The 16,122-nt window shown below is 38.9% G+C and overlaps 1 protein-coding gene across 3 annotated transcripts; it reads left to right on the top strand.

Annotated features, from left to right (window-relative positions):
- The first annotated feature begins 2,413 nt into the window (after window positions 1-2,413).
- On the top strand, window positions 2,414-15,950 carry alpl (alkaline phosphatase, biomineralization associated). 3 transcript variants are annotated; one of them, XM_005917870.3, is made up of 12 exons: window positions 2,414-2,571; window positions 4,586-4,751; window positions 5,197-5,316; window positions 6,824-6,939; window positions 8,974-9,148; window positions 10,400-10,575; window positions 11,690-11,830; window positions 11,981-12,050; window positions 12,184-12,318; window positions 13,803-13,994; window positions 14,081-14,200; window positions 14,716-15,950. In XM_005917870.3, the coding sequence occupies exons 2-12, from the start codon at window positions 4,685-4,687 to the stop codon at window positions 14,979-14,981; spliced, it is 1,578 nt and encodes a 525-aa protein (XP_005917932.1). In that variant the 5' UTR covers window positions 2,414-2,571; window positions 4,586-4,684; the 3' UTR covers window positions 14,982-15,950. The 3 variants fall into 3 exon arrangements, with proteins under 3 accessions (XP_005917932.1, XP_005917934.1, XP_005917933.1); XM_005917871.2 differs by lacking the exon at window positions 2,414-2,571 and adding an exon at window positions 3,309-3,631; XM_005917872.3 differs by lacking the exon at window positions 11,690-11,830.
- The last annotated feature ends 172 nt before the right edge of the window (window positions 15,951-16,122 follow it).

The following is a 16,122-nucleotide window of genomic DNA, read 5'->3' as shown; positions in this document are numbered from 1 at the left end:
CACATTCACGCCTAGAGGTTTCAAATAGAAGCACTCAAACTGAAATGAGAGGCGTCGGCAACTCTCAGCATAAAAACATCAAATTGGTTTTTAATGGTAAGGTTTAATAGTGACCTCTCTCTTTTCCCCCGTATCTGAGTTGTCACAGTAGCCTACATAGGTTAGTAAAAGATAAACACTAAAGAGTATTAGCCTGTATTACTAAGTTAACCCAACATTAACTAAGCATTTTGGTTATGCTGAACTTGCCAGAGCAATGATATCAATATAACTGCTGATGAATTAACTAAGCTCGTGTAACAATGTATCAAAAGTTCAAACAACCACCAAAATGTATGCTTGTTCTTCTAACGTCATTAACTTTAAAATCCCAATTCAAAAGTTTGAATTTTTAAAATGTAATTATTATTATTATTATTAATAGTAATAATAATAATAATAATAATAATAATAATAAGTACTCTTTCTATCAGCTTTACTCACCTTGAAACACTTTGGTGTAACAGCTAGAACAGTTCCAGCATTTTTTCCTCCCAGTAGTCCTCATATTGTATTTTACTTCAGTGATACATGTACATCATGTTATATCAATTGTTAACATGCAGAGTTAAAATTTTACACATTCGCACAACATTGAACTTCTGAATATATGACCTTTGACTGTTAACCGATATCTCTGTTCATTTTGAAGCCTTGACAAACTGAAAAAATACTCTAAAAATACACCAAGCACCCCCCAAACAAATGCTATTTAAGATAGGAAAGGGTATGAACTACATTAGGCTCTATGGATTTTTATCTTTTGTTTTATTTTATTTATTTTTTTAGCCTGACAGACCAGATACAAACCACAAATTTGTATAAAGAATGTAACTGCATATGATGATTGAGAAAGCAGGTCTAACAGCGACACCCAAAGGAGGTCGCAGTAAATAGCAAGAAGCATACATCCAAAATAAAACCACACAAGCTGAAACTGCAGTACACCAACGACTTTAAACAGCAAAAGAAAGTTTCTGCGTTAGACATCATCTGTGTGGAGTTTCCATATTCTCTCTGTGTGGGCTCTCTTCAGGTACTTTGGCTTCCTCCCACAGTCCAAAGACAGGCAGTTAGTGGGGTTAGGTTAATTTGTGACTCTAAATTGAATGGTTTTCTATTTGTTGTTTGTTTGTTTTTAAGCTTTGTGGCATTCATGTCATAAATGATAAGTGTGAGTGATACTCCCTGAGCAGGTATTCCACTTTATGTGGGTCTCCACAGCATTTGCACCTCATCACTCGTCCCTATGTTCAACAGAGAAAGTCTCCATGAAGTCTCACATATGGAGAGTTCTTTGGAATATAATTAAACAAAAGGAAGTGCATATACAATATAATAAAAATAATTATGTGCCTTTATTATGATGATATTGCTATAAAACCTCAATTTTTAAGAATAATAATTACATGAAGTGGCGGGTGAAGTGGCACACACAAGAGCCCAAAAAAGAAACAAGACTCAAAAAGAAATGTGCTCATATACAGATGCGTAACTGCTTAAACCAAAATATTACCAAACAGAAAAGCAGCCAAAATAACGGAGTTTATAAGAGCTGTCATACTTGTACACAGTTTGTACATGTTTCTTAAAAAATTAAGACCACATCTCAGCATATGTAACCCACAGTGTCCCACACAAACACACTCTTTGTCCCACATGTACTTCTTTAGGGATGTGGTCACTCTAGACTTAAAATAATTGCCCAGAACCGCTGGATGAGTGTATGGCTCAGTGATGAAATCTGTACTTTACTAAAATCCCTTTTTAATATTTAAATACACATATATTTTGGTATCGAGTGTTGTAATTTGAACTCCATACCATGTATTATTTACCAAGTTTCAAAATAAATATAAATATGTAATATAAGATTAACAGCATGCAACACTAAAGTGATAAACACAGGAGTGAATCAGTAATTCTGACAAAGGCTGTTCTCAAGTTTGAGTACTTGAGATTACATTTAAACATATTATGATATGTATTAACACATCGTATAGATGTATCTGTATTAGGAAAGCCATGGGCTCTTTTTCAGTACCACTTTTCACATGATGGAACTGTATTAGTACTGCACACAGCCTGAAAATTGTGCCCATTGTCTTTTTTTACGAAAGTTATCGATATTCAATTTATTTATGATTAAATTTTCAGATTTCCTGTGGACTGCTTTGTTGTTTGTCTCCCTGGAAACGCCCCTGATTGCTGCAGAAGTATGAATATTGAACACTGTAATGGTGTCACTGTGTTCTGTTCTCGAAGCAACTCCAGGGTTGCCCGGCAGGCGGAGCTCTCGGTCCATTAACTCCCATGGCAGCAGCAGGGCATCGTTATTTCTAAGGGGTTTTTTTTCTCCCCCCTTCGTGGGATACAGACCGCTATTCTCAGATCCTGGAGCCTCAATCGAACAAGTGTGGCCCTCAGATAAGCACCGTGGAAGCAGCGACCAGGACACGCGCTTCAAGAGGGAGGACTGAGTGGACTGCAAGCATATTTTGATGTCATTTTTGCCCACGGAATCCAACTGCAGTAAGTAAAACTGCAATGAACTTTTTGGGGGTTTTTTGGTCGTGTTTTCTACACATAACAGGTTGCTTTGGGAGAAACCACGTTGTCGGAGTACAAGCAGCAATGTGGGTGTTCTGCTCGTTTCCCCCTCCTTTATTTAATCGTGTTTTCCCTCTCTCCATCTGCTGTGGCATTGCTGCCAGTTAATGCTTGCTGTAAAGCCGTGTAAAATGATTTGCGCTGGATTATAAAAATGTTTTTGGTCATCTGTTGCAGAGACACTGGCTCCGTATTCTATCATTTTCACTGAGATTAGGTACTTCATTTATGAATAAAAGATTTGATGTAGCAAAATCCTTAAAGCCCCGAAAGTTACATATTGTAAAAGTTCATGTTGTGGATGTCTGAGTATTTCAAGTATAGAGATTGCAATCAAATGCTTTCCACCACATTTGTGTGTAGTGTAGCGGACGTGTTAGTGATTCTGTGTGCATAGAAGAGGTTGCATGAGGCAGCTTGGTGTCAGACGCAAAACAAGTTGTATTTTTAAAATTGACAGAAACAGAGAAGACAGCACAATCTCTGCTGTCTGAAAACCTGCCACCACATCGATCCCCTTATTTTGATGTAATATTTTGAAGGTAATAGCTTCTATCTGTCAGCCGTTCCACTCTGAGCAGAATTAAAAACCTAATCCATGCTTTGGTGCTGCTGCCTGCTGGAATTACACATTTAAGTGCCCCCGTGACCTGCCTCAAGCTTCAATAGGAGCTTGGGAAGGCTGAGAGGAGCGAAGCTGTTTGGTGCTGGGACACCTCGCTCTAGCTGACACCGGTCCGGACACACTGGAGCATCTGAATGTCTGGTGACACCATGACTGAAACGGAAGCCAATGCGATACTGACCACTGCGCTGACAGGAATCCTGCTGGTGGCAGTTATGGCACTGCTCTGCTACTTTACCTGCAGACTGGCTGGTTCAGTGCCACTGGGTGGACCTGGCAGATTTTGAGGCTGTTAATGACCACTGACCTGCAGCATCTGGGAAATGCTACATTATTATATCCATGATTTCTTGCCCGGTTGGTGTTGACATTTCTTTTTAGTTAACCTGGTATGTTCAGACTTACTTCTTATTCGGAGCCTGGGACAGATTCAATTTTAAGCTTGTTTTTGGAGGTGATGAAATAATTGTAACTGAAGTAATTAGCCTCAGGTAAAGATTTTTCTGTCAAGAAATATTAATGTTGAGGTTTTCATTCAAGGGTGGACATGTGCAGTCAATCATTTGGTGTTAATCGGCTTTGTCATGGCTCTTAAACCTCTCAGTGCCATTGAGTGCAATCCCATTAAAATGACCTTGCCTATAAGCGCAGAGAAGAAAGAAGAGGGTGTGTATAATTATAGTTGAAAGCCTGACTGGCCAGGACCCATAAGGGCCCCTGTTGTGACTACTTACATTCACAGCGAGGCCTGAAGCTTAACTTCTCCAAGCTCTTCTTTTGTTTTGCCTACAAAGTGTTCAGCGACTGAAAGCTCCACTTTTGAGCAAGTCATATCAATAATGCAGACATATCATTTAAGATGAAATGAACACAGATGGTTGTATTCCTCTTGTGTCACCCCCACCCCCTCGCAGCCTCCTTTTTGCCTGTTTCTTTATTTGGGGAAACTTCTGTGACAGAAAGGACTTTTATCTCAACACTTTCTTGCTATAGAAGGGTGACCAAATGTTGAAAAGACTTGGCTTCATATCAGCTTGTCTTTATTGTAAAGATCAAGTAAAATAAGCAAATTCTGAGGTTCGGTTGAAAAATTAAAATGAGATTTTTTTTCTCTTGCTTAATGTCTGTATTCATTGCCTATAACTCCAGTCTCCACATAACACTGAAGAAAGACAAGTGTAGCTTGCAATTAACAACTGCACTTGGTCACATTATCATGGAGTAAATAAATATTAAACCAGTATGTCAGAGTCAGTGTATGATGAAATGACGCATGCAAAATTACTAGTTTGTGCCCTTGTTCTCTTGTAGCTGTGAGACGACTGCGGCCAGGCCTCTCCAGCTTCTCAAAGTGGCATGTGGTGACTGTCTAGAGTAACGTGTCACCCGCACACACTCGACAACAGGAAGATGACAGCCCTGCTAATCATTTGCTTTTGTCTGATTTTGGGGAGCTTGGGGAACCCACAATTCCCGGGTAAGTCACTGTGTTTGTAGTCAGCTGCTAAAAAACCCAACAAATAGAACAACAGAAACAGTCTAATGGTTTATAGTTTGACAGTAGGTGTCCAACACACACTAGGAAGGTTGAAAATCCTAAAAAGAAGCTTTTATATCAAGCTGTGTTTGGTTTAGCGTTGCCACATAAAACAAGTAATTTTCTGGCTTTAATATTGCTTGAAAGTGTTTTCATCTTAAATCCGATGATTATTGTTTTAAATAATGAATTGATAAGTAGATAAAGATATTTGGTTGACTACCTTGAAAGAATAAAGAAATCTCCAAATATTTAAGCTGGAGAAGCTGGAACCAATGCACCTTTGGCATTTTGTACAGTGTCAATGCAAAATCTCAGCAGACCTGCATCTGGTGATTCCTAGGACTATCCAAATATAACCTGATTTGTTTATTGCAATACACAGAGCAAGAGAAAGATCCAAAGTTTTGGAACACTTGGGCTCAGCGAACTTTGAAGAATGCTTTGACGCTGCAAGAGCTCAATAAAAACAAAGCAAAGAATCTCATCCTCTTCCTTGGAGATGGTAAGCGACACGTCATTACAGATTTGTGGCAAGATGTTAATAAAGTTACATCAGTGCCTGCAGATGAAAGGTGAAATGCAACAGCGGCTACCAAAGCATTAGCTCTTCAATAGGCTCATCACCAAAGACTTGTGGTCAGCGCAAAGCCTTGACACTTTGATAGGGTAAAAGTAATTCCATGTTGTAATTAGACTTGAACGATATTACAGAGGATTCAGTTGATCAGTAGAAGATGACTGAGATTTTTAAAATTTTTTCCAATGAGTGAGGTGAATGAATGGGAGCAAACAAAGCAAGCGTGCTGCCACTGGATCACTGGGGTTCTGTTTGTGCTGGATTCCTCGCTGGTTGAACAAAAACTTTTATCCTCCATGGAGGCATCTGCTTTCAGCCTCTCTGTTTGCTCTATGCGCACACCATGACATTCTTGCATGCGGCTGCATTCACAGTTATGTTTGCCGTTTTATAGAATAACAGAAAAATTAATAAAATGAAAAAAAAAAGTGTGTGCAATTGTTTAACTATTTAATGTTTCCCAAGAATTGAGATTAATGATTACTCTTTACCAGGAATATTACAGGATTCTGTTAAGTAACAACACTCAGCACCAAAGTCAGCTGTTTCCTCTGTGGACCTCTAAGCTAAGCTACATGCAGGGCAACCTTCGACATGAATCTGACTAATAGAACCAGACCTAAGGCTAAAGCATAATAATTAGTTTTGCTCTCTATGTACAAAACTATAAATGTGAGTTTTATGACAATGGTCTCGTATGTTGGAGTGTTTGAAATGCTCAATTAAGTGTTTTGAGTTCAGTTTTCTAACTGAAAATGTAAAAGATTCATCAAAAATGCATTAGGAGTTATTCATGGAATTCAACACTGGCATGCTATTTAGTATGTGAAACAGTATAAAAAACTTGTTAATGTGTTAAAACTTAGTATGCACCCAACAGCTTGCTTTGTGCTTACTATTCCCAGGGGAATATTAAGACTTGCATGTACTGGACTGTGCTGAAATTAGTGTCTCAAAAGGCACTGCAGTGCTGAGCATGTTTAAGTACATGGTGCCACTGCGCAACTCTCTCGATTTGATGTGAATGCATAAAGAAATGTGTCTGGAAAGGTGTTTAGTGTCTATTTGCACAAAGCTACGCTGGACCATAGCACATATATTGAGTATGTAGGGCACATTATTATTTCTCTCTATTGTAACTACAAAAGACTCCTTCATCTCTGTGACCTAAAAAGTATCTGCTGCAAGTGTAGTTGTTTTCTTTTACCTTCTTTTTCTTTTGGTATCTGCTTTTGAAGTAATATGAATCCAGAAGAAATGTTTTGCCTATCAGCAGTCATTTTGTTCTAGGATGTCAACTTCAACAAAAAAATGTCCATGTGCAGCAAATGAAGTACAATGAACTCTTTAATCTTTGATTTTCACAGGGTTTTCCTTTCTGTCCCTGCTGTGTCAAAATCTGTCATAAAACTCGGTGCTTTTTGCGGTTTAGGGATGGGTATTCCCACGGTGACAGCTGCTCGCATACTGAAGGGTCAGCTGAATGGACAGAGCGGAGAAGAGACGCAGTTGGAAATGGACAAGTTCCCTTTTGTATCTTTATCCAAGGTCTGACTAAAGTGCACTATGACACAATGTATTGATCGTGCTTTGGCTATTAATGGCTTCCAGAAAAGGCCTGTGACCGGAAACAAGGCTGTTTAGTGTTTATCATACTGGATGTGTGTAAGTTATAGATAAAAAAAAAAAATACAAAAATAGGTTGATTATTTATATCTCATTGACTCATCAACAACAATTCACTAAACTATTCATTTTAGATTCTAGAAAATGTAAAAGGATGTATTTCTTTTAGTATTCAATTCAAAAATACCTTTATTATGCTAACATGATAAAAGTTGCTCTTCTAGTGCTCTGTGTTTGTGAAATGCATGCTTGAAAAAAATCAGATAAGAAAGAAATGGCAATGACTGCATTGATTCTTAAAAAAATATTTTTCTTACAGTAACATTCTCTAAACTTCAAGTGTCCATGAAGGGTCATTTATGACCCTGAATAACATTTAATGAGCCGTTATGATCATTTTAATTACCAAGTTATTTCCTACTTTATATTTTACATAATGTTTTGACAATATTGTCTTTGATATTTTTCATTTTCCATTACATTGGAAACCATAATTATTTATCTTTTTAGAATCTTTTTCACAGATAAAGAAAGAGTATTGATGTGATGAATATAATGAGAAGCCTTCAAAATTACATTAAAATATAACCAATAGAATCATTTGTCACCCCAATAAAGTAGCTAAAATAGTTTGGTTGCTTGAGGGTTAAAAGTGTAAAAGTCTTGAGAACCACACCACAATTACTATATGTTTTCTTTCCTGTGAGCCAAGATTTCTTGTCATTTTTAAAGTGGTCATTAGAGATCTTTCTCCTGGCTTTCTCAAGAAAGATGTTTTTCCTTTGGCTACTTTTCCACATATTTACAGTCCAGTCCTTGCACTTGACCATGGCAGAAAAAACGGCATCTAGCTCAAGAAATGTGCCTACAAATGACTATTTAACGAAAAACAATTTAAAATGGTATCTTTAAACATTTTAGTACTGGCAGGCTATCACAAAAACACATGATTTGTTCACATTTCTATAGTTGAATCTATGAAAAATACCAAAGAACAACAAGATGATTACCAAAGAGCTGTTAACTGCAAGAAATTTGAGGAATCTGAAGTGAAGGAGAGTGGGAGACCTAAAACAATATTTATAGCAAATGAACAGGATGTGTGATTAAAAAGTCTTGTTCTTAAGAAATGGAACAAAAATCCAGCATAGACTTGACACATATCCTGACAGATGCAGTGGGCCTTTCCGTCTGTACTGTTCACTGAAGCTATAAATTATCTCAACGGGATGTAGCTGTCAAGAAGCCATTCTTAAGGAGGGAAAAGGCTGGGGGGAAAAGGCTAAGGTATACCAGATTACAGAAGAGCTGGACTGATAATCAGTGGCAGCAGGTCTGATGGCGTGAAGAATCAAATTTGACACTTTTGGTTCAAATAGTCTTCAGTATTTACAGAGAGGGGTGCAATAGTGAGTGTCTACAGCTACTTGTAAAGTTTGGTGGAGGCTCTGTCGTGGTTCTGGGCTGCATTACAGCTTGGGGATCTTGCTAAAATTGAAAGAATTGTGAGAGCAGAAAAGTACAATCAGATTTTGATGCACCGTGCAACACTATTTTTTAGCATGACAATGATACCATTAATACTGACAGTGCAGTAAAACCATAACAGTGGAACATTATCAGTCATGGATTGGCTACCTCAGAGCCCGGACCTCAACATTATTGAATCAGTGTGGGATCATCTTAACGGGGAACGGAGAAAAAAAAGTCAACATCAAAAGAAGAGCTTTAAATGTCCGTCAAGAAGCCTGGAGAGCTATTCCTGAAGATTCCTTAAAAAAATTACAAGACAGCAGCCCAAGACAAGACACCTTCAAGCTCATTAGAATTGTAGACACTCTGGTTTACTTTTATTTGTTTTTTTTTTAATAGAGCTGTCAGTGCTCATAGTTAATGCTCAAGTTTAAACAAGTCAGATCATATTAACACAAACTCTCCTGCACTGTGTCCCTGCAGACCTACAACACCAATGCACAGGTGCCAGACAGTGCTGGCACAGCCACAGCTTACCTATGTGGGGTTAAGGCCAATGAGGGCACACTGGGTGTGAGTGCAGCCGCTGTCCGCTCCCAGTGTAACACCACACAGGGCAATGAGGTCACCTCGATCCTTAAATGGGCAAAGGACGCAGGTAGAGTGACAACAAACTTTTCAAAAATGCAGATCTTGTTACTAAGTTCATCCAGCCGTGTTAAGCACAAGGGTCAGTGGGGATTGTGTTAGGCTCGCATGTGTATTTTTTGGGGGATGATTGAAAACCATGGAGCACCACAAGGCTAACATAAAGACACAGGCAAACATTGATTCTGATATCCACAGCCAGCGTAGAATCACCAATTAACCTAACATGCATGTCTGTGGACTAGAAAGTAAATATGCAGTTTTTTCTCCTCCCTTAAGTGGTTTCACCTGCTTAATAAGATAAATATTGATCAGCCTAGAGAAGCATGTCTAAAGTCTCATCAGTGACTACCTTCACCAGGTATCCTAACAACAAAGCTCAGAGTTTATATGAGTATTAACTTTTGCACTTCAAACACTCAACACTCACACTAGCAAACAAACAAAAAAATGCACCACGGAAGAGGAGCCAAATGTGTGGTGTGAATGAGTGCTACAGTATGGTGGGGATAAGTTTAAAGCTCTTACTCAGTCTATGGTGTATGCTTAGGTTGGCTGGTCTGCTTGGTCATGTCATAGACTCAGCCACTAGTAAAGTCTTATTTATAATGCTGTTCTTGACTTAATCCCATTTTACTTACTGACTAATGTTCATCAGCGAAGTGTGGGAAGTTACTGTCCTGTAGGTCTCAGGGTTCATTATTTCTGTCTGTGAACAATAGTCGCAGAATCAGCTAAAACTTTATAAGCTGGTCTAATTTAATGAAGTTAAGGTGATTTTAAATGGCTTGGATGCAGTTGCTGTTCATCAGGCTGCAAATGTTTTGCCTTAATATTATTACCTTTGTTTGCATTACAATATATACTTGTTCTGTATTGACATTGATTTCTGTGTTTTACTTTAATCACCTATACTTTACTGGTTTATGGATGGTTCACAGGTCACAGACAATAAGAGAGCCAATCATTCCTCTGGGAACATGACAGGCAGTATTTGACACCCTGTTTCCAGTAGATCTCCATGACTTTTTATACCATAATTAATAATTAAGGTGTAAATTGTGCAATTTGTTTACCACTGATTTCCCCGCTCCCCATACAGTGGCATCCAATTTTTACCAATGCAGATACAAAACAACTGACCCATGAATTTATTCCACTGCTGCATTGAAAGAACTCACTGAACACATAGATGGAAACGTATCCTTAAAAGGTTATTTACATATCTGAGGGGTTTCTCAATATCCATGTTTGTTTACAGGAAAGTCAGTGGGCATAGTGACAACAACACGTGTCAACCATGCGACTCCTAGTGCTGCGTACGCACACTGTGTGGACAGAGACTGGTACTCTGACAATGAGATGCCAGTAGAAGCACTGCAAGCTGGCTGCAAGGATATCGCCAGACAACTGTTTGAAAACATTCCCAACATTGATGTAAGTGAAAAGTAGAGATTCAGATTAAACCTGAAGATTAATTGATCGACTATCTGTGGACGTTATTAGCAGCTCCAGTATCCAGACTGTGGTTTGTTGGTTTATCACTTCATTCCACTCTGAAATTCATTTTTTCTAACAACTGAATGATTGTCATGAAACATATTACAGACATTCACTGTCCAGAGATAACTAAGTCTAGTGAAGGTCACATTTATTGCTTATAGCTGAATATCCTTAAAAACTTTTGATTTGATTGCCATAAACTAGTGCAGACATCATTGATCCTCTAATATCACTGATGTTTGCACTGTTCTATGATATTTCAAAAATATTCTTTATCTGTATTTACTGTGACCAAAGAGCTGCAACACAAATGACATGCACACCAAATGAAGGAACTGAGCCTAAAACTGATAGAAATAACACTTATTATTTGAAGAAATGCCTATGACGTGCCAGTGAGGTAACACGATGGTGGTTGAGTCGCTTCTCTCTGTTTGTTGCAAAACTTTGTCTCTGTCAAAGTTTTGCAATATTTATACGATCTGCACGAATAAAAACTAAGCGTCTTTTGTGACATTCCCGGATAAAATGGAAACATGTGCTACAGCTGCAGACTGTCAGTTGCACTTTCATGCGCTACCTCATGTGAAAAGCAAAATACTAAGTGGCGAAATACTTTTGTTATTGCGGGAAATACACTGTTTGTCAATGAGCAAGTACACAAATGTACACATCTACACGAAGATATTTAAAACTTTTGGAACTTGTTTAGCCTAATCTCGTACTAGTGCTTGACATGCTTGCAAAAGACATTCTTAATCTCGCACATTTCCCTTCCTGGTTAAATAAAGTTCTGTGTTTTGAAGATTCAGATTTGCATGGATGTTAGCAATGAGCTAGAAATGTGCTTCCTCCCCTGTTTGCTGCTTAATTTGAAGTTCTGGTCAGGCAAAGGAAGTTACAAATTGATGGCATGGTTGAACATTAGCACTGTGTTTACGAGCCAACAGTAAATGTTTGATATGATGGTTTCTTACACAGGACATGTTTTTATTTGGTCCCCAAAAAAACTGTGATTACGATTATCTATGTTTTTTTTTTAAATCAGGTGATTATGGGTGGAGGAAGGAAGTATATGTTTCCCAAAAACATGTCGGATGTAGAGTATCCTAATATTTTGAAGCACAGTGGCACACGGAAAGATGGAAGAAACCTGGTGCAGGAGTGGGTTGACAGAATGAAGGACAAAGTAATTTTTCCTCTTTTGTTTCTCTTTGCTCTTCTTGTTTCCTCATTTCCTCTTTATCTACCTAATTGCATTTTCATATTCTGAAATTCAAAGTGACTCCATTTGTACCACCAAAACTGTTCTGTACCTTTTTTCTTTTTTTTGTTGCAGAAAAACCATTATGTATGGAACAAGACGCAGCTCTTATCCCTAAACCCCAACAATGTGGATTACTTACTGGGTGAGTCTCAGTCTCATTATGACAGTTTCATTGAAGTTTTAATAAAGAGCCATATGCGTTTGCTTTTACTGCAGGCTTAATTTCTGTGTGTAATACCTTGTTACACATTGAGCTGTGCCCTCTGGTATTCCAGGTCTCTTTGAACCTGGGGATATGATATATGACTTGGAGAGGGACACTGAGAGTGATCCTTCACTGACAGAGATGGTGGATGTGGCTATCAAGATCCTAAAAAAGAACCCCAGTGGATTTTACCTGCTTGTAGAGGGTGAGTTTGAAGCCTCTGTTATGGTACAATTACACAGTTGTTATTTTTTTTGTTCTTGTGCTGATTTCACCAAGACTTAGCAGACTTCTGTACGTAGCTAAGACCTCCCATTCACTCCCTTTTAACTATAAAAGGGAGTGCTTTTATAGTTTAAAGCACTCCCTTTTATAGTTAAAAGGGAGCATTTATATAAGAATTTTCTTTAAGTAGAGTGTTTATTGAGCCTTCTGAATCCCAAAAAGTTGAGTCTGTTCATCTGGACGTAGTGTTTTCAGTGGGAGAAATGTTTTGTCACTCATCCAAGTGACTGCTTCAGTCTCAGCTGACTGCAGGTTTCCCCAACCTTATAAACAGCACATTTGCACAATGGCTGAACCTAGCCCACTGAATGAACAATGGGCTGTGAGGTCAGTTCCTTGATCATTAATATGCAAATTGTCATGACCATTGATCAATAACCACTGATCAATGGCCATGAGTACCATTCACAGAGAGTTGGGGAATGGCTGCAATCACAGCAATGTAAGATGGTGAAAGATGTACCCTTAGGTCCTGTCCTCGATTCAGAGATGGTCTTTCCCTTTTCATGTAAATGGCCTCCTTGACTCCGCCCTCAAACCAGCGTTCCTCCCTGTCCAGGATGTGTACATCCTCATCACTCAAAGAGTGTCCACTGGCCCGTAGGTGTGAATAGACTGCGGAGTCCTGACCTGACGAGTTGGCTCTTCTGTGTTACATCATCCGCTTCGCCAGAGGTTGTTTGGTTTCCCTGATGTATAAATCTGGGCAATCCTCCTGGCACTTACCAGCGTACAATACATTACTCTGTTTGTGTCTGGGGACCTGATCCTTGGGGTGGACCGATTTTCAGCGCAGTATTTTTTGGGGGGTTTAAAAGCCACAGAAAAGCAGTGTTTAGAAAAAATGCAACTCAACTCTTCCGGTACTCCTGACACGTACGGGATCACTACGGGTTTTCGCTTAGGCAGAAGTTGTCTTTCTCTCCTGGATCAGCTGGAGCTTTCTTAGGATCCTTCCCAGCTTTGACAAATGTCCAGCTGGGATAACCACATTTACTCAGGGCCTTCTGAATCAGTACTTAAACTGAGTATTTTTAACACAAGTATTTGCACTACTTAAGTGAAGAATGTGTATACTTTCGTCACCTCTGGTTAGCTTGCATTAGGAGAGGTTTTTGTTAGATACCAGACCATCTGAAATGGCTTCCTCCACATCTTTATAGAGATAGCAATACTGGGGAGCGATTTGACATTTTTAGCCAGTTTTTTCAACTTTATGGAGCAACAGGCCAAGTTTACAAAACAGAGAAAATAAGCAGGGCTTCAAAGTCTCTCCCAAGATGCCCTTTGTCATTCCTAAAGCAGCTGCATTGGCATTTTTTGGGACAAACAAATCTGGCTCAATTACATGTTATACAAACCACTCTGAGGTCATGTTAGCCTAACTGTAAATATTTACACCAGGAGGACGTATTGACCACGGACACCATGAAGGCAAGGCCAAGCAGGCTCTTCATGAAGCTGTGGAAATGGACCGGGCTATTGGCCGGGCAGGTCTTTTGACCAGCGACCATGAAACGCTGACCATAGTTACTGCTGACCATTCTCACGTATTCAGCTTTGGAGGCTACACACCCAGAGGAAATACAATATTTGGTATGTAATGACAAGCATATGTTAGATACTGTACAGCTGAAGTGGAGAACTTGCAGTTCTTTACATTACGTCTGGTTCTTCCACAGGTCTGGCTCCCATGCTGAGTGATGTTGATCAGAAGCCCTTCACCTCGATTTTGTATGGAAACGGACCAGGTTACAAAGTTATCAATGGCGCGAGGGAGAACGTCTCTGCTGTTGACTATAGTAAGTAAAAACGTTTTATTCACATTGCTTCAGAATAATGATAAGATAGCGCTTGTTATTTGGGCAGTGGTCAAAGGCAGAGACCGTGGTGGTTCAATACCCGGCTGCTTAAACTGACTTGCAGTTCTACCTGGTGATGAAGAGACCCCAAGATATAGTTGGCTAGATATAGTTGGGCTTACCTCTGTGCTTGTGGAACTAGTCTACTGGAGGATGGCTAGACTTTATTCCACTGTAGAATCACCCACGGTGTGAGGCACTGAGCAGGGTGGGTGTACTTGGAGCGTGTGTGGTGTGCTTTTTCCTGGTAACCAAAATAGGGGTGTTTAACTAGGGTTTCAGGTTTGTTAACACTTAGACATTAAGCATATGCTCAGAGAACCTGAGCTTCTTGGTGTCCTTGCAGGACACTGAAACATGGAGGGATATCACTGGGAGTTAGTCCCTATCATCCCCTTGCGAGTTAAAAATAATAATGACTGCCTGCATCTTTTGTCTTTGGCTCTTCCTTTCAGAGGGAAACAACTACCAGGCCCAGGCAGCCGTACCGCTGAACGCGGAGACTCATGGAGGAGAGGATGTGGCTGTGTTTGCGAAAGGTCCCTTGGCTCACCTCCTACATGGGGTCCACGAACAAAACTACATCCCCCATGTAATGGCATATGCAGCCTGTATCGGGGAGTACAGGGAGCACTGTATGTCACCCAGCGGGTCAGCTGGATTACGGCCAGCCTTCTCCATTGTTGCAGTCATTCTCTCAGCTGCGCGACTTTTGTGCTGACCTTTCCCAGACACCCAACGCTGTTAATGCACTCACTTTAACCACTTATTTTAAGATTTTAATTTGATTATGTTGCTTTATTATTTTTTAATTTGTCTCTCCACTATTTTAAATATGGGACCACTTTTAGACATGTTTATTTTTACGATGATTAACTGACAAAAGTGTAGCGGATAACTAAACAAAATAATCAACCCACTGTGATGCACTGATTTTTTTTTAAAGGGTGCTGTGGCAGAGATCATTGTTAATTGTGAGATTTCAATTGTGATTTTTCTATTAACTAAGGATTTTCAGACTCGTTCGTCGTCCTTTTTTAATGCAGCCCGTCTCTGTTTAAATAGACCGAATTTGCAAATGTCTGAATTTGTTTCATATTTTAAATGTGCATTTAACAGTCTACCTCACAAGCTTTCAAAGATATGTTCACAATTTGAAGAATTATTATAATTTGTTTTTGTTTTTTTGCCAAAAGAGGCAAATGAATGTATAATTGACGATACATTAAGATCATTTTTTGTCATGCATGTTTTTTTTGCATAATTGCAAAAAAAAAAAAAAAAAAGAAAAGTAAAAGAAATATACCACCGATGGTTCTGTCCAAATGCAAGTTTTTAAATCTCAAATTCAATGAATGAAATGTGTCTGTTTTTCTGTTAATCTTGTTAACAGTTTTGGTGGAACAAACATGATTAAGTTTTCTCCTTTTGCCCCCATTCTCTGCCCTTCAGTTATATTTTTCCTCCAAATTTTCATTACAGCGCTCTTTTCACTGACCGCTTCAAGCATTTCAGCAGAACAATATTAAAGTCAGGTTTATTTACATGTAACCATTTTTACAAAACAAAAAATGAAAAGCAGGCAACAGTGATATATGAGAAAAATTATATGTTTTAGGATGAAAAGGGACAAATTTTCACAAAATGTAATATATCAACACAAAGTAAAAACATTAAAAAATTTCAAACATTTTGTCTCACATCTGTCCAAAAACCCTCTCGGCCAGCATCCTTTTTAGGTCATGTCATGCATGTGTGTTGTGCTTTTCCATCTGCTTTGTTGTAGCTTGTGTGGAATGTGGGTGTATTGAAGCCATTAATTTCTTGGCATCATGTGGTCACTGGGAAAACAGGAGAATCAT

Source organism: Haplochromis burtoni, unplaced genomic scaffold (assembly GCF_018398535.1).
Source record: "Haplochromis burtoni strain Fernald_Lab_line unplaced genomic scaffold, NCSU_Asbu1 Contig_26, whole genome shotgun sequence".
Classification (NCBI taxonomy): Eukaryota; Metazoa; Chordata; class Actinopteri; order Cichliformes; family Cichlidae; genus Haplochromis; species Haplochromis burtoni.
The sequence above is the reverse complement of the archived record's forward strand: the minus strand, read 5'-3'. Positions and strand labels throughout refer to the sequence as shown.

Bases quoted from the DNA above. Each gene is read 5' to 3' on its own strand.
- alpl (XM_005917870.3), top strand. From the start codon at position 4,685: ATGACAGCCCTGCTAATCATTTGCTTTTGTCTGATTTTGGGGAGCTTG. The intron at 12,051-12,183 runs GTGAGTCTCAGT...CTGGTATTCCAG, and splicing joins CAATGTGGATTACTTACTGG to GTCTCTTTGAACCTGGGGAT. The intron at 13,995-14,080 runs GTATGTAATGAC...GTTCTTCCACAG, and splicing joins CAGAGGAAATACAATATTTG to GTCTGGCTCCCATGCTGAGT.